This window comes from Parus major, chromosome 11 (assembly GCF_001522545.3).
Source record: "Parus major isolate Abel chromosome 11, Parus_major1.1, whole genome shotgun sequence".
NCBI classification, from domain to species: Eukaryota; Metazoa; Chordata; class Aves; order Passeriformes; family Paridae; genus Parus; species Parus major.
Genome location: NC_031780.1, coordinates 17877767 through 17899781, shown reverse-complemented (window position 1 = coordinate 17899781; position 22015 = coordinate 17877767). Strand labels below are relative to the sequence as shown.

The window sequence follows — 22015 nt, the reverse complement described above, 5'->3', positions numbered from 1 at the left end:
ACTGTCCATTCAGTTGTGGAGAAGCTGAGGTGGAGGGAAAAATTTGGCTTAAATAATAGGATTTTATGGATAAATTTTATTGATCATCTCTAATACTGAAGCTCCAAAGCATAGCTTTGCTATATTAAGCATAAAAAACCACCCCCAAAACAAACTGCATTTAGATTCTTCTCACAGCATCTGGTTAAACTCCTCCCTCTGCTCCAGATCCTAGAAAAGCTGTAGTGTTTCTACTGGTAAAGCTCCGAACAGTGCACTTGTGGACCTGAAACTAATGTGGGTGAATCAGCTACATACTCTTGAGGCACTTTCAACATCTAAAATTACTTAGTAACAGCGAATTCTCTGCTTTTAAACTGTATCCTTGCAGTTGAAACTGTGTTGCGTACAATCTTTCAGAAACTTTCTGGGCTGTCTCAGCGCACTTGTGTTGCCTCAGGGTCGAGCTGTGGTACCCAATACATGCTCCTGTGGCCACATGTTTGAGTTCAGCAGCTGAAGCTGCTTGTGTGCATGCAAAAATAAACATACATACATAGAAAAGAGATGTGCAGATCCTGTGTGAGTATGGGAAGTGCTGTTGTCCTGTGTTGTGCTATGTTAGGAATGGTAAAGCATGACACAGACTCTCTACCTGGCCTGCACAAGACAGCAAGTTTTATTATTCCAGATCTTCTTTTATAGACAGGTCCAAGAAGGTCTGGAAAGGTAAAACTCTCATTGGTCATTAAATCAACACATCATCGTCACTGGTCAATTGGAACAGCACACCTTGACTGTTTTTTACAAATAAACAAGGATCCAAACAACACCTGCAAAGGTTGCTTTCCTTCTCCAAGGACTGTTTGGATTCCTCCTTATGATTTCCCAGGCCACACTTCTCAGGCCAGTCTGAGAAAGTTATGTGACTTGCTTTCACACAGGCTCAAGCTAATGCCTGAAGCCTAAAAATCTCTTACTTGACCATTGTCAGTTACCACAGTCCTGTGTCTGCTATCCATCATCTTTCCTCTTTGCCCCCTATTTCCCAGAAGGACTTGCTAGACTTAACTCCACTTCTGTTTTCAGCAACTCAGAACTAATTTTCTTCCCTCCTGCTCTGCCTCTCCTCAGCTGGCATGGGCTGCAGTCCCTTTGTGCTGTGTTTCCCAAAGAGGTGTAATGAGGGATGTGCTGTGGGCTGTAGCTGCAGCCAGCCTTGTCTGTTGTTTGCACCTTTATAGTAGAGTTGAACTAAACTAGTGAACACTGTGCATCTAAATTGTGCTAACCACTGTCTTTGCCTTTAATTGTCAATTGAAAAAAATCTCTTCTAGACCCTCTTTTTGGCTGGGGAATGAGACTTTGAAAGTGCCTGTAGCGCTTTTTGCCTTGAACAGAAGACGACTGTGTGAGCGCCTGAGACAGAATAAGGATGTCCAGAAGAATTCAATTGTTCTGCTGCAGGGTGGAGAAGAAACCCAGAGATACTGTACTGATACTGGTATTGTGTTTCGCCAGGTAAGAGCTGAATCAAAACTTCAAATTAAGAAACTCTCTTTGCATGAATTTTTTAAATGATATTAAATTATTTTCTCTTTGTCTCTCAGATGTGCATTGTCTTGCTTCACTTCAATAAATTGGCTTCTTTATAACATTGCTTCTTCAGCTTTGAGTTGCTCTCACTTTCAGTGCTTTAGTGCAGGCTCATTATATTTGTTATTTAAAGGGCCTTCACCTGTTGAAGGCCTTACTTCTCAGCAGTGTTTGAATCTAATCTTGAAGACAGCAGTGGAGTATTTTTTTCATTTTTTCAGTCTTCTCTGTGATCCAAAAAACAACCTTATTTGTGTAATGAAGCATGGTACAGTGGACCTAAGCTGAACTAATTAATAGAAAAGTATATTTCATGATACAGCAGCCTGTATCTTGGAATTTATAACATGTATCTTAAATTAGACTCTTCCTTAAGTACCCATGTGTTCTCCTGTCACAGACAGGACTTAACGTGTTCAGGGGATGTTGGGGTAAAAGAACCCAAGTTATGCATATTTCATACCTGCATGGTTTCTGCAGCACTTTGTTTTATGAACTTAATTGAGCTGTTGTGTGTTATGAAGAAACAAACCCAGTAAATTCTAATTTAGATAGTACATATCTTAATGTAGTTATTAGTCTGGTTTTAGAGGAGATGCACTTCTCAGGATACTAGAGCATATGCCTGTTCTTACCAAAATTAAATCCTGTATTGTTAGATGTTTTGTTGTTTGCTTGCTTGTTCTTAAAATAAGTCTTGGCTAAGGGCTGTTCCTAGTGCAGCTTCCTCTTCTCTGGGGAGGGTTGGGGTTTCACTTCAGCACTCTGCCTTTGGAACCCAATGAAGCTTCACTCCCCTTTTGCCTTGTCTCTTGTGACATGATTGCTTCTCCCTGATAATACATTCCCTACTTCTAGATTGGAAGAATGTATTTTAATGTGTGGTGTATGTTTAATGTGCTGAGTTAACCTCTTTATGGTAGTCTATTAATCTCTGATCCTTTCCAGTTGCCAACTAAGGGATTTGTATTATTTTAACCTAAAACTAACCAGTCTGAAAAGGTCTAGACTTAAACCCCTCCAAAAGCAAGAGTCCTCTTCCAGATATGTGGAAATAGGAATTAATATGTACTGTAGTGTATTTTTAGAGCTGGTAGAAGTAAGGTCTAAGAATATATTTTGTTTTAACCTAGGAATCTTACTTTCACTGGACTTTTGGAGTAACTGAAGCAGGCTGCTTTGGAGCAGTAGATGTTGATACTGGAAGATCTATACTTTTTGTTCCACAACTCCCTGAAAGCTATGCTGTTTGGATGGGAAAGTAAGACCTGTCTTTTAACTGCATTCTGGTGTATCTGAGTACTTTATATAATGTAACTGCCTGTAGAGCTCCAGTGTTGTGTCATTTAATCAGATTCCACCAAATCATGCCATGGGAATGATATATATATAGAGTGATATATACAAACAGAGATACAAAGCATGATCAGTTGATATTGATCATGTGATATGAAATAATCTACCACCACTTGGAGCACAATACCCTTAGAATTAGAACCCATGAATCTCATGGTAGCTCTGAGAGGAAAGTGAACCACTACGAAATGTCAGTATCTTGTGTTAAGCCCAAGCAAGTTAAATAATAAAGCAGGCTTTTTCAAGCTGTTTTGCCAGTTTGCAGCAGCTTTAGCTAATGAAGCTTTCTGAATGGCATAAGGTAGTTTAGCCTCTGATAGGGTTTTTTGAAATGAACTCACAGACAGAAAAATGTGATTTTAATGCTGTTCTGTGAGTGTGCCATAAACATCTCTCCATCTTCCTTGGTAGTAAATACTGCACACTGCCATAGTAGTGGAGGAATTGATTTATTTATGTGTTCATTTATTTTCTCAGTCTTAATTGTATTTACACCCTCTACCAAACTGTAATTTTTGTATCATCTACATTGTCTCAGAACATTGGATTGCTTCTAATTTAATCTTCTGACAAGCTGCTTCACTTCTAATTGAAGCTATCACTTATATTTTAATGCTAATTTTGGGAAAAGGAAAACAGTTGTAACTGATCCCATGTGCTGAACTGTGCCAGACCATATGGCAGGGCATGGCTGCTGTCTTCTCTGAGAGTTTATAAGAATTTCACTGTCTTAAACCTGTCTGGGGACTGAAATTGTGATGGCATAAAAATCTTCATACTGCTGTCTGAAATATTTTAGCTGTGAGCCACACCTGTCTGGGAGGGCAGGTTCTGTAAGCCCCCCATGTGTTCTGAAATCTCTTCCCACTTGGTGCTTGTTCCCATTTATAGATAAAGATTTTTCCTATCTTTAAGTTCTCTTCTGCAAGTTCAAAACAGCTGTTTCGTACCCACACCGATTGTGCCTAATATAAAAAAGCTTAAAAATATTATTGAAATTCCAGCATCTCATTTTGCATTCTCAAACAAAATATTGTGGTGTTTATAACTGGTGGCCTTTTTGATTTGTTTGTGCAGCACATGTTATCTGTCCATTTACATAATTAAGTCTAGTTAAAAGTGATTTACTGTCATTGTGTCTTGTTGCAGAGTGTAACAAATGGTCTTAGTTGTTTTCTAAATTCTTCTCCTTACCCTTCCTGAATTCCTGTGTTTGAATCTTGTTTTCTCTTCTGTCAGCCGTGGTCATGTACTTTTTCTGCTTGTCAGAAGGAGGATGGGTGAATAACTCATTTGTGAGTCAGTAGCAGTTCTGCTTCATAAGTTTGTTGGCAGCGGGTGCTGCACACAGCTAGGGGTTGTGTTTCTTCCCAGAAGATTCAATTTTAACTCAAAATTAGCACTGAAAGAAAAACACAAGTAAGTATGCCTTCCATCCACTGCAGTTTATTACTACAGTTTGCCTCAGAAATGCTTACTTCATGGAAGGCACTATTTACCCACTGGAGAAACAGTCATTTAACATCAGTGAAGCACAAATCAGTGTAATGCTTTGGGTGGTGTTTGAGAGATTGGTATCTTGCAGAGGTCTGCAGCTGGGCTGCTACTTCATAGCATGAGGTGGAGTTGCTTTATCCAGTGTCTTCTGCTTTCTTATTTTTAAGACAGATGTGGGAGTCTATGAATTTGGGCAGAAACACATAGATTGTCTTAAAATTAATGAAAAAGGCTCTTTACTACAGTTTTACCACTGCTGTACAACTAAATGTATCATTTGATGTAGCATTGTGCCTTCACTTCTGAAGAACACATATTTGAGTTGCTTTTGAAGCATAGTGTGGATAATGTGTTGTTCAGAAGGGTTCATCTTTTTGCCTTGAAGTAATACAAAAATGGGGCTTCTTGCCTCCATCCAAACTGCAGTCTTAATTTGGCCAAAGCCAGTGCAGTATCTCAGAGTGCTTGCCTGGAGACCAGCAGACTGAAAGTTTACAAATGAGACCATGAACAGCAGAATTTTCCCAGCCTCACCACTGCTCTTGTTTTTCTGAGTGGTGCTGTATGCTGAGGGAGCCTGGGGGCTCTGCAGAGCAGGTGGACATGGAGGTGGGGAATGCACCACTCTGGGCTGGGACCAGCTCACAACACAGCACTAAGCAGTACTGGTGTTGAGGGGGACTGCCACTTTGCATGTGTTATGGATGCTGAATGTGTGTGTGCTCTGAAGGTTGGTAAAAATAGTTGTAAGGCTACCTTTCAGGAGTCCTTCAAGCCAAAATAACCTCTGCAGTTTTAAAAGAAAGGAGAGATTTAGTTTAACTCCCAGACTATGGACCTTCTCTAAAGAAACCCAAAGGCTCCAAGGTGGCAGTTACAGAATTGTATGAGGGTAATTGTAGGACTGGTGGTCCTACATTCATGGAAGGGATCACAACAACACTGCTCTGTTTTTAAATTATGGGTGTGAGTATTTCTCCAGATGTTGGGCCAGCCAATTTCTTAGTTGTTGGCTGGAAAAACCTTTCCAAGTAAGAGAACCACTTTGCATGTCTCTTGACTTGTACCTCTGCCCCCATGCCTCCATCATTTGTAAGGCAGGCACAGAGACTGAGAATGACTCTGAGCTTAATGGGTGGCTTTTCTGCTCCTGAATATTCTTCTGTTTTTAACTTTAGAAGGAAGAGTTTAAGAAATTAATCTGGTAATACAGGATAGTAAAGGCTTCAGAAGTGTAAATGTTTTGTAAATGTCCCTCTTTCTTGGCACAGTCTTACCTAGTCAAGTTTTTGGTGCAACAAAGCTGTTAGCCATCATTTCTATTCCTGGAAAGCATTGAGTTGGTATGACTGCATGTCTTCACAAAGACTTCAGTTTTGCTAATTAATGATGCACCTGCCATTTACCTCCTTAATTATAAATGACAGAACTAGTCAGTGTGCTGATTAAAGATATTTTATAAAGTAAAACATACTGTACAGCAGCTGCTTTATGTGGAGAGCATGCCAGAATAACTTAATAGCCTTGCCACATAGAGTGTTTTTAATAGAAGACAAAAAAGTATTTAACCCTTTCATGCTCTAACTTTAGAAACACAAATGTGTTAATGGTTCAGAGAATAAAATGGTGCTGTGGTGCCCAGTTAGTGGTGCAAATTGCTGTGTTTTCTCTGAAGCTTTGCTGGATGACTGATAAATATTGCAGCTTTAATCTGACATTTCACCCACTATAAGTAATGTTTTTCCATGAATTTGATTGAGAGATGTCTGTGTGTTCAAAGTTGAACCTTGGATTAGCGCTTGGAGCTGTAATAAAGCACAGTGAAATGCTTTGCAAATGTTAGTTATTTCTCAGTGACCTAACGAGGAAGCTCTTTAAAACGTTGTAATAGATTTCAAGTAGGTTACAACCAAAATCAACCTTTGGTTTTGATGATTACACTTGACTGACATCAGCAAAGCTGAGTAGTTTTACTGCCTTTTGAAAAAAAAAAATGCAGACGTATATGGTTGGGTTTTTTTGTTTGTTTGCTTTTTTCCTCTAAACACTTTTGTAAAAGAAGTAGCCCCTCAGTCTGTGTGGCCTTCTACCTTTTTCTTATAGACTTTTTGTGACCATGAGAATTAGAAGCTAAGAAATTGATTTCTTGATTCCTTCTCTTAATGCAGATTGGTGAGATTTTGTGGCATTTGTATTTTGAATAATGGTAAGTGTTAAATCATGCACAGCATGTTATGTTTATCTGACTGTATCATGCTGATGGAGATTGGTGCATTAATTACCCTTGTTCTGGCAACAAGAGGGCAAGGTCTGTAGAAGGGAAGCTGACAGTGGGGACAGCTCTTTGGAAAGGGAGTGGAGTGTGTGTGGGGGTTATAGGGAATGAACTCCAGATTACCTTAATTGCTCTTCTTAATGTACATTTTGCAGGTATGAAGGACATCTTCTACGGGAGTTTTATTAAGGTGCTGTGTGTTTTTTTGTTTCACCTTCAGAACTGATCTGCCATCTCCTGCTATTTTTTATTGTAATTTTTTCTCTAAAATGAAATATGCTTTTCTTTTTGTTGTGTCTCACAGTTTGATCTTTTACTGCAGTTTGTCACTTCCCAGTATCCACTGAATCTTTATTTTGCTGTTTAAAAAAAACCCCAGGTTTTAATCACTTTAGGTCATCTTAATACTGTTTTCTACCAATTGGCATTGCAATTTATCTGCAAAGTTTGTTACCACCTGGAAATGTTCTCTGTGGGTCTCAAAACATACTCAGTTCTGCTTCTGTCTGTGAGCAGTGTCAGAACTAATTTCAATCTTTGCAGTATCCCACTAATCAAGACTTGCAGTCCATTTCTGTTTATTCCTTTAACTTCTGGGAACATCAGTTTGAATTGACACAGCACTTTTCAGTGTGGCAGTTGGAGGTTTTCCCACCCAGGGAATGCTCATCTTTTTATTTATTTATTTTAATTTCTGTTTTAGGCTTTTCCATTTTCCTGTGATAGCCAGTCATTTGGTTTCAGGTTACATTGTAGTGTTTCTGTCCAAGGCAATTTGAGTTGATTTTGGAGAGTAGCAGTCTTGAGAGAGTTTTTAGTCAAATATTTTGCTATTATTCAGGTAGTACATTTGTTGTTTTACTCTTCATCCGATCCTTTCAAAACTACACAATAAAGCTGGCTGCTTTTGGTTGACAAAACTTACTTGTGCAATTTCCTGGGGTGCTTATTTTCCATGGGTCCAGTTCTCTCCTCATACACTGATTTCCATTTCTTGTCCCCCATTCATTTATTATTGCATTTCGTAGAATCATAGAATGGTCTGGCTTGGAAGGGACTTCAAAGTTCAAGTTCCAACCTCCCACCATGGGCAGGAACACCTTCCGCTATCCCAGGTTGCTCCAAGCCCTGTCCAACCTGGCCTTGGACTCTTCCAGGGGTGGGGCAGCCACAGCTGCTCTAGGCAACCTGTGCCAGCAACTCAGCATCCTGACAGGGAAAAATTCTTTCTAATATGTAATCTAAACTATTTTAGTTTTAAGCTATTCCCCCTTGTCCTGTCTCTCCAGGCTCTTGAAAATAGATTTTCTCCATCTTTCTTTTTGGCTCCTTCTGGCAGTGGGAGGCTTCAGTTAGGTCACCCTGAAACTTCTCTTTTCCAGGCTGAACAATCCTGGTTCTTCCATCCCTCTGCTCATCCTGGAGCCTCCTCTGGGCTCTCTGCAGCAGCTCCAGCTCCTTGCTGTGCTGGGCCCAGCCTGGGGCAGCTCTGCAGGTGGGGTCTCACCTGAGGGCCAGAGGGGCACAATCCCCTCCCCTGCTGCCCTCGCTGGCTCAGCCCAGGGCAGGGGCTTTGGGCTCCCAGCGCCCACGGCCGGGGCAGGACCAGCCCTCACTCACCAGCTCCCCCAAGTCCTTCTCCCAGGGCTGCTCTTGACCTGTTCATTCCCAGCCTGGATTGATCCTGAGTGTTCTTGAGCTTGAGCACTTGGTCTTGTTAAACCTCATGAGATTCCCATGGACCAGCTGCCCAATTTCTCTGTGGATAAAAATGACTTTTTCAGAATAATTTATGTCTGTATTGCTCTTGCCAATTTACTGACAATTGTTTTATCTAAGAGCACTGCTCAAATGCTCAGATTTCTCAAATGTTCTGTTTAGTCATTGTCCCAGTATTCTTACTGTCCACAAGCCTTGCTTGGTCTGGGATGAATGTGTAATTATTTTTATAAATCTTTGCTTTGTTATGGCTTTTTCAAACAGCTTAAGTTTCTTGTTGAGAAGGCTTGAAACCCTAATAGCAATTTGTATCAATCCATTGACTGGCCATCTCTACCAGCACACACCTTTAAGTGAATGCTCCAGTTGATGGTTTTGTAAGCATTAAGGGGCTTCTTTTTCCTCTGCTCTGTTTGATTCAGGCATATTGAGAGAAGAACCAGCACTAAGCAAATCTGTTCGATGATGCTGCACCAGAGTTTTTTAATATCCGGATGTGGCTTCAAACCACAGATTGAGATAGCACATCTCATTTTGGTGGTGCTGCAGGGAATGTTGATAGCCCCCACCAGGCATTTCTTATTTTATACTTTATGTAATGTGCTACCAGGAGTACTGAGTTCAGTGATATAAACTCCTGATAACATTTTGAAATATCAGAGAATCCAAGTTGGGTTTTTTTTATCAGACGTGCTCTGTGTTTTTTCTACAAGGACTTGGCTGCTGCTGGTAGGAAGGTGAGCTGCAGCAAAAGAAATGTCTGTGGGGGTTTGCCAGCAGTGCTCCAACAAGGATCTGTACCTCCACTCTGCACCTCCACTCTGCCTTCTGCTGTGCCACTGCCCAGCCTGAGGGCAGAGCTCTGCTTCTTTTTGCCCTGCATTTGGGAGGGCACTTCAGTGAAAAAAACCTCAAGTGAAATACCTACAGCTGTTCCTCTATTCTTGCACTTCTGAAATTCCACATTCCTTGCTCTTGATGTTATTTTCCTTAGGTTTTTCATTCCCCGTGACCTGTCTGTGTGCTCAGGAAGGACTCTTTGACAGAGTGTGGTCTGTGTTGAGAAACAAAAAAAGAAAAAACAAACCCGACTGGTCTATTAAAATATGTTTGGGAAATGTATCATTAATATTAATGCTTCTTAAAAGTTAAATGTGAGTGCAAAGTGGGCAGATTGTGTTTTAGTGCTGTGTTTTGCTGGAGCTCTGGCAGTCAGAGCAGGTGGCCACAACCCCAGTCCTGGGGGACACTTCTTTGTCTGGCAGGGACAACGTGATGTCGTGGATACGGCACTGTGAGCAAGGGTAGGTTTTGTCTTTGCTTTGTGCCCATTGATGTGGCAAGTTCATTTAATTTCTTTGTGGCTTGGCTTTCCTTACAAGTTGTAAAATGGGAATGTTATCCCTTTTCTTCTTAAAGCTGTTCATCTGATAATAATAACATCTTATAATAATATATATAATGTCTTATAATTATTTAGCATCTTAATAAGGTCATTTAATGCTGCTGTAAAAATCAGTGCTGCTTTCTCTCATTCTGTTACTGATTAATATGGGAAATGTGAGACATGGTACTCACATTCCAGAGCTTGCTATATTGCTTTTATGTGTGGGATATTAAATATTTCTTGTTCCCCCCACCCCAGTGGTGTTTTTCCAAAGTACAAGCAGAGCATCTGCAATTGGCATATTCTGTATATAACTTCTTTTGTTAAGAAGCATGAACTGAGACCACTGTTTGAGTGAAATATTTACTATATACAGTAACCTAGAAATTACACTTAATACCTTAACCACTATAATTCTCATACTCTTTTTTTTGAGAAGAGAGCTTTCTAATGAGTATATGTCATCAGTTTAATGCTACAAGAAATCTTTCGGGGATTTCAGTGTGTAAACATTTCCTTAATCTCAGTTCTTTCTGTATAGAGCCCTTGACTCCGAGGAATAATTTTGTTTGCAGAGAGGAATAAAGGAAAGGTTACCAATTGCAAGTTTTCTCTGTTTTTGTTGGGTAGCTCTTGACAGTATCTCTTAAATGTCTAATTGAGACACTGCTGCTTGAGGTAAAAATTATAAAAGTCTAAAGGCTTGTTCATCCTTTGGAAACGCCTGTGGTGGGAATAGCTGAGCAGGAGCAGTGAGACTGTACACTTGAAGCTGATGAAACAAGGAGGTCAGTTTGGCTTTTACTAGGACTTACTGTGAGATTCTCCTCAGTGTTTTATTTCTGATTTCCTAAGTCAAATGGCCTGTATTGCTGCTCCTAGTTATTGTGATTCTGCATGATCTGTATAGCTCTGGGAAGTTCAGTCTCACATAGCCATGCTCAGACAGATGGGGCTTCACTTACAGTCCTGCTTGTTTTCCAGTCAGATCAGCTTGAGTTGTCATCTTCATCTTGATTTCTTTTAAAGTCCATTATTTTCTCAGACTTCATCTTACTGTAGGCTGTATCAAAAGGAACAGGGAATCTGAGTTTGCATGTGTGCAGGTAGTTTTGTCTTTCAGAGTGTAGCAGTAATCCAGGGAAATGTGGAAAGGGAATACCATTAAGGTAGCCAAAACATTGCTGGAAGTTATCTGTGATACCAGCAAGCCCATTAGTACTGTTTTGTTTTAAATCTAGTTTGATGTCTTTTAATCTTATTTGAGATAGTGAAATTCCTTTTGGATGTAAAGGTGATGGCACTTTTTTGGACAAAATCAGGAACATCTGCTGGTGTCTTTTAAAAGTGCACTGTGTTGTTCTTCCTAGCAGTTCTTGACACCCTCTTGTTTGGTTAATGCTTTACCATCTGTTAACTTGATGATATTGTAATGAGAAGGGAGTTTATTGGTGGATCTTTGACAGCATTAAAACTTTGCATCCTTTTTCCTCTTTCAGCTCTACATATGCTGATGTATTTCTATTCTTCTGCTTTAAATTTTGCCAAGGTTGTTACTCTGTGTTTGCAATCTCTGAAATTTATACTCTGCTTTAAGCTCATTCTAGCAAGGACTGAGAAATGAGTTGTTGACTGTGTAGAACTTCAGGTGCTGAAGATTATGCTTGTCCAATTTTCTCCTTGTGCATGTGCTTTCCCTCATTTGTGTGAGGAAAAATGTAATGTAATTCATGCTGTGTGTGTGTGCTGCAGCTCATGTACAGATGCTACCTGCAGGATAATGTAGGCATTCAATTTGCTCAAGACAAAGTGATTTTGCCATAAAGTGATGTTTTATATCTGTTACTCTAAATATGAAAGTTAGGGTTGAATGGAAGAAGCAGAAAGCTTTACTGTGAAGTAAACTAGTTTTAGCCTTTCTGTCTCACTGCATCAAGAGTCATCCTCTCCTGATTTTGTGACACAAACTTGGACAACTCTTTGTGTATTTAGGCAATAAAACTTGTCAAACCTATTAGGAGAATATTGTACCCTGAACATTATTGTGTAGAAGTCTTTGTTATTGGTCCATTCTGTTAGTGTTCCAGTTATGTTAATCCTTACTTTTAATTAGTGCTTGTGAAAACATCACTTGCTGGTATCTACCAGGAGCTGTGGATCCTAAAGCCAATAAGACTTGTGGGTCTTTATTCTAATTGTAGGAGAGAGTCTTTAGCATGACATGTTGCTTTCTGTCAGTGCTTGCTGTCTTCTTCCCTGACATAGTAGGAGTTCCTCAAGATGGTTGTTGCCTGGTTATTTTGAGATTCCTACAGCTCCTTTTAAAAAACACACCAAATTAATGCTGTTGGGTGTTGCTGATGGGTTGGTTTTTGGTTTTAGCAGTTTTTTTGTGATTTGGGGTTTTTTTATTTGTTTGGTTTTTTGTGGGTTTGTTTGTTTTTGGTTTGTTTTTTCTTCCTAAAGCCAGATACAGTGATTAGAAACTGTAGGTATTTCCCATTGTTTGCCCTAATATACATTCAGTGATAGCATGAGTGGTCAGCCATCCAGAATACTGCTTTGTTGTCTGTGCCATTTGATATTAAATTAATATTTCATTTTGCAGAAGAGCAGTTACATCCTATTGGTGCTCATGGTAGGCTACACCTATTGCTTTCTTTTACATGAAAAATTAACTTTTAACTATTACTTCCAGAATATCTGAAAAACACAAACAAGGCCAGGTGTGAGGACATAAGGAATTCTCTGAATCCATTCAAATCTTAACATTAAAGGTGTACAATTTGTTTAATATTCATATTGAACATATAATTTAGAATATTTTTCCCTAGATGAATATTCTACATTCTAGGCTGTGCAGTAAGATAACTAATCTTGAACTGGGAGCTTCAACTGAAATGCCAAAGAAAAGCTAAATAGGACTGATGCAGGAAAAGCTGAATTTCATTTTAGAGCTGATCCACTGTAAAAACTAAAAACTGAAAATCTATCCTAGAATCACTGAAACATGGAAATACAGAGCAACCTTTAGGAATAAGTGTTAAATATATTAAAGTTTGGATGAATGTTTTGATGCAAATGAAAGCATATACATAGAAATGTGTATCAGCAATTAGGCTGCAAATATAATAGCAGGTGGCTTAGATGTGTTTCTTTCAAGAATAGCTATCAGCTGTTACAAATTCTGTTCACAGTTTTTCTTTGGCATTTGTGGTTTAGATCCATCTCATTTTACCTCTCTTCTGAATACTGTTATGAAAACTAGAACAATTTTTATCATGTTGGTATTACAGGGCTATTGCTCCAGAGTCCTTTAGCATACAAAGAAATGTTGCTTAATGGAATTCTTACAGTAATGTCAAATTTGTACAGATCTCTTACAATTTGTGTTATGAATTCCTGTGCAATGTAATGAACAACAGGTTTAAAATGTTTTTAGAGGAGACCAAGTTTTTATCTGGTTTAAAGTAGAAACACAACATGGTTGATAAACTGCTGCAAAGAAATTGTGATTTGAATTTTGCCCAAATATGTAAAAGCTTTAAAATAATTTTTGTTCTGTTTATAGATATAGATATATAGATATAGATATATAGATATATAGAACTAGCTATTCATCTTAATGATGGATAAACAGAGGAGTCAGTGTTATATTCCAGTTTGAGGATCACATTGAAGTGGAACCAATCCTAATAATGTGGTCTGGCAAAATCTGAACTGGTGTGATTTGGTTGTAATTTGATGAAGCATCTTGGTTTTTAAATATGCCATCATGTACCATTTGAATTTAATTAAACCAAATGGAAAAGTTTAGAATAAACTTGGATTTTTTCACTAAGAATTATAACTGACTAGGATCTGTGATTGCTAGTTTTTAATTCTATGCTCCTTGACACTTTTACTGGTGGTTTTTGTGCTTGATAAATGTTTGTAAGAGAAATGAAATACAGTTATTGTAAGGTATTAATTTACTCTCTGATTTAATGTTTCACACTGTATTTTTACAGTGGAAGTTTTGCTGCTGCTCCACCACCTCTTTTTTCCCATTGCTACATGAGAAGAATTTTATTTAAAATAAAGTTGTCTTTTTTTGTCATTGAAGGATGAATTTTCAGTATTTGGTGCTTAAATAAAACCATAGCTGTTAAAATAAGGCAGTGTATAAGAATTCAAATCTTCTTAAAACATAGCTTCACATCTTTGTGCCATTTTCAGCATTTCCCAATCACTGTGAAAATCTTGGGAGTAAGAAACCAAGTGGGTGATCTAGATGGGGCAGAAAAACATGGAAGAGAGAGGAGTTTCATGAGAAGCATTAGCAGAAAGTAGACAGCTTAATTTTTAACTCAAAATAACTCGAGCTTTTTCACTGGAAATTGGGATGAATTGTAAGTAATGAACTAGAGACGGTCTCTTGTTTAAGGAATCCTTTGTGGCTGAAAATAAGAAAAATGAGGACCATATTAATGTAAATTAATATCAGTGTAGGAGTCTTAAGGTTTTCTTTCCAATGGCCATGAAGTCTGTGATGATGAATTTTTGCTTAGATGCTTGGCTGTGAGTACATGGGCATGTTCCAGGAGTTTGGAGTTGCTTATTTCCACTATAAGAGAAAGTGATGACTCCCCTTATCCTGGAAGTTAACTATTGACAATTCTAATTAACTCTGGTATCTGCTTGGCTGGAGTTATAAAACTATAGAGGAAGGATATTGAGCCTTTTTAGGGCTGATATGCATTATTCTCTGTGGGTTTTTTGCCAAATTGTGTTGTCAGGGAATCTAAAGAATTTTGCACGCCCCAAGCCCCTGCCTGAAAGCTGTAAAAATTAGGTCATTGCTTCTGTTCACATCTGTTTACAAAAGGGTTGGGGTTTATTTTTTTTTAATAGGTAAATAGGCATGATTCAACAATATCTGGGATCATATCTTGCACTTGGGTAATCCTTCTAATTAATTTATGGCTTGCTGTGGGGTTTTTTGCACATAGTCTCTGCAGCGATTAATCAGAATTCTAAAACTGGCAGCCCATAGCAGCGTTACAGATGACAAAGCCAAACCTAAAAGTTGTAACCAGTTAACTTACTCTAGCTTCTTGAGAGTCACTTGTAGAGAGAAGTATTCCTCATCCCTGGGAAGTGTCAGATGTACTTGAAATTATGATAACTGGATATAACTTCTGTTTTTCATTATGCCAATGAGCATTTCATGGGAGATACCCTGTGACAATGGGGATCAGTGCTGGCTTTAGCCTGTTTTGCATTCAGATTGGATAAAAATGGGTACTGAGCCCTGTATCTGCTCAGGAACTCTGCACTGGTGCTTTTTACAAAAATTACCATGCTGTGCATAATTACCTTTTGTTGATCTCCACTGGGGAAAAAATGGAAGAGAGTAGAGAGAATATGGAAAGGACCTTAAAGATCATCAAGTTCCAACCTCCCACCATGGGTAAGGACATCTTCCACTATCCCAGGACGCTCAGAGCCCCATCCAGGCTGGCCTTGGACACTTCAGGCATGGGGCAGCCACAGCTCCTCTGGGCACCCTGTGCCAGGGCCTGCCCACCCTGCCAGGGAGGAATTCCTTCCCAGTATCCCATCTAACCCTGCTTTCTGTCAGTTTGAAGCCATTCCCCCTTGTCCTGTCAATCCAGGCCTTGGCAATGTCTCTCTCCACCTTTCCTGTCAGCTTCTCCAGGTACTGAAAGATCCCAATTAGGTGATCCCAAAGCTTCTCCTGTGCAGGTGAACAATGGCAGCTGTGGCAGCCTTTCCTGCCAGCAGAGCTGCTCCATCCCTCTGCTCATCCTGAAGCCTCCTCTGGGCTCTCTGCAGCAGCTCCAGCTCCTTGCTGTGCTGGGCCCAGCCTGGGGCAGCTCTGCAGGTCTTACCTGAGTGGAGCAGAGGGCCAGAATTGCCTCCTTTGGCCTGTTTTTCTTCTCTTGCTTCTCCTTCTCCCTGAACTTTGGTTGCTTTCTATGCTGCTTTTCTATATGTGACAGCATAGAATTTTTTGGCTCTAATACAGACTTCATGTACACTTTTTCCTTGCACCTCTGTGGTTCTGCAATAGAGTTGGTCTTAGAGATCTTCCCAGTGGGAGAGGCAGCTTCATCACTGGAGCATCATGGCTCCCATGGGATGGGAGTTTGTGGGAAGTATACATGAATTTATTTTTCCATCTAGTTGGAGGTGCTAAATGACTGTATAAAAAAAGTGAGGCAGAGCTGTGAGTGCTTCAGAGAGGAGCTGAGAAGTCTGGCTCTCAACTTTGTGCTAAAAGTCTTGCTGACTTTTGAGTGAGATAGCAGGAAGATGAGCAGGGAGGTACACATCTGGGAATCGTGGCAACTTGTCATTAGGTGTGATGAAGTCAAAAGTATCTCAAAGATGACCTAGTTTAACAACTGAGAGAGAGGATGGAGGATTGTGGGAAGCTGCTGCTCTGTTTCTCTTAAAGTAGAGAAAAATTCCTCAGCCTTGAAAGAATGATGAGCCACTTTTGTTCCTCAAAAGAGTCATAGTGTACATAAAAAGAGATGTTGGAGGGATTAAAGCTGGAACAGATTAATATTAACCATAACTGAAGAATTAAATTAGTAGCTGTGTGCTGTAGGCTACACAATTATAGAAGGCAACTAGCAACAAGAGGAACAAAAAAGAAGAAAGAGCTTGTGAAAAGAAAGAAATTTTCTTATTGGAGTGATGGAAAATGAGACCTATTCTTACTTTAACTAAATTAAATGAAGTCAATAAAATCCAGCACACTTGTGGGGATATTTTTTGTGAAATATTTACTTTACATTAAAGAGTTCTTTGATTTAAACAATGCAGCTAATTATAAAAAGGTGCTTTGGATGTATTGCTCTAAAGAGCATATGTTACCATAAATTACCATTGGCCATACATTAGCTGGTTCGACATTTGAGATTCTTCTGATACCAGATAAATTGGTTAAAACTGTAAAAGAGAGCAACACTGGAAGGTGCTAAATCTATTCATCATGTTTCTGGATTATTAAAATATTTCATTGTGTGAGGAATGAAGGAAAAATCAGGAGATGCCTGTAGGAGAAACAGAGTATGCAAAAGTTGGAGGTAAGGGAACTATAATATAGAAAGTATTTAAAGATAAAGATGATAATAGTGGGTTTTTAAAAATTGTATGTGAAATAAGCTAGGGATAAAAGATAAATGATAATTGCTTTGAAATCTCCATCACTGATAGGAAGAGTCTGCACAAGGGGTATTGCAAAAGGGAACATATAATGAGATAGTTTTGTGTTACTTCTGAGTAGCACTTTCACAGATAATAATTTTTTTTAAATCTGTGATTTTCTGCTTGAGAATTTCATGTTGTTCATGTCACAGCCCAGTACTGTTTGGAGCATGAAGAAATGTAAATGCTAAAGGAGCAGACAAGATTAAAAACATGGACATGAGGCAGTGCTCCAGCCTCCTGGCACTGCCAGCAGCTCCCAGTGCCTGTGGTGTGGAGCAGCTCCTCAAGGTGCTGAGCTGTGTGTCCCACCACTTGTGATGCTCCTCACTGCAGGGGTTAGAAATGCTCTTTGGCCTCCAGCCTCACTTGTTCTTTCCCTGGCTGCTCTTGTGCTCTTCTTGTGTAATGTTTACACAGTTGAGGCACCTCTTGCTCTCCTGCTGTCACTCAGGAAGCAAAATGCAGGGGATCCTCCAAGCTCCAGCACTTCCAGTCATTCATGGCTTTTTTCCTCCTGTTTTCTTTACTCTGGAAGTAAAGAAATGTTTTTTGTTTTTTGTTTTTTTTTTGTTGAAGGATATAAGGATATAAACAGAGTGATTTTATTATTTTGAGATCACATTTTCAGGATTACAGAGGTTGTATTTATTTCAGTGTTATCAGAGTCTGAAATCTCCTGAATAACTGGCTGCTACCACACAGGGAAGGAATGAGCAACTGTACAGCCTTTGGTACAGAAGACAGCAGGAGAGCCCTGGAGGGACTGACTGCAAGCAGATCCTTCACGTTCCTCTTGCCTTTAGAAAAATACATCTGGCTGGGTATCAGGAGAAAAGAGTGGAAGAGATTTAGTTTTGGACATAGACCTGTAAAGTTGCCCACTCTGTTGGGTTAGAGTAGTGTATCTCTGGTGTCCTGAGGAATAGAGGCAGCAGACCCACATCTTAATAGCCCTCAGTCTGCTAGAGAAGTTACCAGGATAAAAAATGAATGTTTTATTTGCTCTTTGAATGTAACACAGGGCAGGCTGGTCTTTTGTTATTTCCACATCCTTCCAAATTTGGTGAATTAGAAAGTTAGATCCAAATTTGCATGGCAAAAGTCATGTAAAACAAAATTTTCTTGCATGGAATGGGAAAAAAACCACTTTAATTCTGAGGAGACCGTGCTATCTAAACATGGACTGAATTAAAGCACACGGATTTTTGTAGCCATGGCAGATTTCTTTGTAATCTCCTATTTTGAGAAATAGAGTTAAAGGTATTCTTAATAAAATGTTCCTCATATATGATTCTGTTGTTGTGGTAGTAGAGAACATTATTTCTTTGTCTCTGGCCTTACTAAATATAAAAGCAGAGCTAAGCCAAAATATTTATTTGTATTGTTTTCCAAAGGATTCATCCCCCTGAATTCTTCAAGAACAAATATGCTGTGGATGAAGCCCACTATGTGACTGAGGTGAGTTGTCTGTGTCTCTGAATATTTTTTTCTGTGAATACAAAATCAATGAGTGGCAATGATTTTGGTTAATTTTAGTCCCCTTCTTACTGGATGTCTTCTAACTTGGTGGGATCTGCTCTCCCTTCCCTGTTACTGAAAAATGTCCTTTTATCTTACAAAGAACTTGAAAAATTTTTTTTTTTAAGGCTGCTTTTTTGATCTGATCACAGTTCTTAATCCAAAGACAGTCTCATAAACATGTTCTGTGCATGATGGGACCTGTCAGTGTGTGGCTTTATCCAACTGAAACATGTTGCTAAATAGAATTTTTGGAATGCCTTGGAGATTTGAGGAGATTGCCGTCAAGGAGGTTTCATGTCCTAGCTGGGACTTGGGAGCCTACATTCATTTTATGCCTCCAAAAAACCATTGGGAAAGGCTACCTGCCTCACTCTTATTTTCTACGGAATCATCCTATTACTTGAATAAGCAAATATATTCACATTTCATAGTGCAAATGCCTTGCTTAGTTAGGTTTCTGATTTAATTTCTGAGCAGATGTTTGTACACTTGTGCACCTGGCCAGCAGTTGTTTCTTTGGTAGGAAGGCTCAGCAGGTGAGGATGGTATTCCTGCCAAGCTCTGTGTGTGACTTTCATGGAGAAAGTCTTGAGGAAGACTCTTCTGATTCTTCTGTTCCCAAAGAACACTAACTCTGACTCTGTAGACCAAAAGTTTCGTTCTCATCAGCTGTGAGGAGATTTCATTCCATTTTCATAATGAGTTCAGCAACAAAGTAAAGCTTGATCTTTATGTCAGAGATTGGGAATGGAGTGAGCTATGGAGAGGTTTATTTTTGCTGTGTGTGAGTTGGAGTCCTGTAGTGTTCAGGTGCTCCAGTGCTCATCTGTCAGATGGTGGAAATTGCAAATGGAAAACACTTGTTTTATTTTTAAGAATCACATTTTTAAAAATCACATTCGCCTTAGTCGTTTTGGGTCACTTCCTATCAACAAATGTCTTTATTGCAGTTCTATTCTCTGCTTTTTTACTGCTTAAAAACTCCACTGATAAGAAAAAGAGCTCTTTATGTGGACCAGTAAGTAAATTTTGACATGAAGGCTGCTTTTGACCTGGACTGCATGTATTGAAGTGGGAAGCTGTTGAAGCTTGCAAGATAACTGTTCAACTCTCAACAGTTCCTTCTATAACTTTTGCCTTGTTTGCCAAGGATTTGGTTTTCCACCATCAGGACACCTGTCTATATTTTATAGAATAGCTTTATGTCAATGAATGACCAACATCTGTGTGTTATCCTGATATTTAATGAAATTAAGAAATGAAAAAAATAAAGGGTGGAATAGATATTTTTGAACTTCACTGCCATATACTGTGTTTTGTTAATGTTAGTAGTGTGCTATTAAGGTGCTTCAAAGTGGATAGAATATTGCTTCATGAGGCTGTGTCATGTGTTCATTGCCTCATGATATATTAATTCACCACTCAACTGCTGCAGCTGCTCTGAAAGCCCAGCACTCTACAAACCCAGTGATTTTGTTCTCAGTTTGTGAATGTTTGAAAGAGACTGAAGGAGATAATAAAAGGATTAGTCAGTGGAAGTGACCCAGAGAGAATAACAGTAAATATTCTTTGCTAAGCATTTAGCACATTGTAACATAATAGTATTAATGCAGATGTTATGTGTGCAGGATACAGCACCCTGGTGTTCCTCATTTCTGTGACATTACAACTTTTTTGGCTCCTATGTTGTGTCTTCCTAATGATGACAATAGACATGAGTTATAGTTGGTATTTATGTCTTTAAAGGACACAGTGAACTTCATCACTGTGTTTCTGTCAATATTTTGTATTCTACTGTCTCGTGCTGCATATCTCAGGTAATACTACAATATCTGAAAGGTATCAGATGAACATTTTTGTCTTTGCAAGTTGTTTACTGTATATACAGTGAATATTGATGAAATTGGTATCAATGTGGTTCTGTGGAAGAAAAAAAGACAAATAACAGTAATCTGAAACCTCTTTTTAGATATCCAGTGTATTGGCTTCGAAGAAACCTGCTGTACTTCTCACTTTGGTAAGTCATATTCTGAAAGTACTAAATCCCTTCAATAAGGATACCAGTTTATGGAGCATTTCTTAGCACTGGCACTCTCTAGTTTTTACCCCCATCTTACACCAAGTTTGAGGTCACCTGTGTATAACAATCTGGTCTTCTGGCCCCTCCATGATTTCAACATTTCTGGCCTCATCCAGCCTGCATTCTGTCTGCCTAAAGCTGTATTGGTTTTCTGGGAAAACATGACAAGCCTATCGACCATGGTGGCTTCCAACCCACCCACACTGACTCCTTTTTCCTTTTGTGCTGCTCTGGTCATGTCATGAGCATGTTTGGGCCTTTCTGTGGGAATCCCACAAGGATTCAGGGAATACATTTTCTGCATAGAGTGGTTTAGTAAGAACAGCTTCTGGGAGGAGTGAGACAATATTAAATGCTTGCTAAGTATTTGGAACGGTGCTTGCTTGTTTCTTGGAAGAGGCATGAATGGGTGGAGGTGAAGACTGCAAGTTTCTCTTTCCCCATCACCTCTCTCCCAGCTGCTCCCCTGCTTTACAGGTGTTTTGTAAACTCTTACTATCTGGTTTATTGTCTCCGGTCTTTATAAAAATTATTTGCTGACTCAGAGCTTTGCCTTACAACAAATGCAGTGGCAGCTCCTGGATTTCTTGTTTTCCCATGATAGAGACCAGACAGAAATCTTAACAAAAAAATCCCTCCATAGGAAGTTACATGGCCTCAGATCTGAATTCTTTATCCATTCAGGACAGAGACCCTAAATAGTTTTCAGTCTCTCTTTCACTTATATTTGTATACACACATAAACACTTAAAAGATGCCCCCAATGGTTTAATTTCATGTTCATTAAGAGAAATGAGAGAACTGGAATGTTTGACCTATCTTGTGCTTCTTACTGTGCATTTCTTCACATGGAGTTGTTGAATAGTTATCACTCTGGGAGCATCCTGTTGTAATCAGGAATTTTCACATAATTTTTGGCTGAGAGGAGGGTGCTGTGGTGCTTTCACATTCCTCCCACTGCTGTGAAGAAGTATTCAGAGAAGGGAAGTGCACTGCTCTGTCTGCTGCTGAATGGAAATCTGGTCCTGTCCTCCTGTGGTCTCGTTCCAGAACTGCTGCTCTGCAGGGTTCCCCAGGCACATGTCACAAGTGTTCATGGCTGTGTAGCAGCCAAAATACTCTTGCTTATGCTGCTTGCTTGAATGGAAAGCTGTAGGGGAGCAGCAAGCAAATTTAAATAGTAACATTGCCAAGGCAGGGCATAATAATTAATTTTAATATTAAATTACTTTAGAAGAAACCTTGCCTATTTTTCATTCTTTTGCCCTGTATAATTATACTGTAGGTCTCACACCTCCCTCTCAAGACATAAGAGCGTTAGAAATCAAAGCTTGTCTTTTCCTTAAGCAGCACATCCTGGCCTGAGTTTTCTGCTGTTCCT

At 39.3% G+C, this 22015-nt stretch overlaps 1 protein-coding gene across 1 annotated transcript in view; it reads left to right on the top strand.

The window, feature by feature from the left end:
• Window positions 1-1266: 1266 nt before the first annotated feature.
• Window positions 1267-22015, top strand: part of PEPD (peptidase D) — a gene marked incomplete at its 5' end in the record, with an annotated part of 129754 nt that continues 109005 nt past the window's right edge. The window contains 4 exons of the mRNA XM_015639564.2: window positions 1267-1500; window positions 2709-2836; window positions 18428-18491; window positions 20524-20571. Of these exons, the coding sequence (XP_015495050.2) occupies window positions 1267-1500; window positions 2709-2836; window positions 18428-18491; window positions 20524-20571 (474 nt within the window). The remainder of the gene's footprint in view (window positions 1501-2708; window positions 2837-18427; window positions 18492-20523; window positions 20572-22015) is intronic.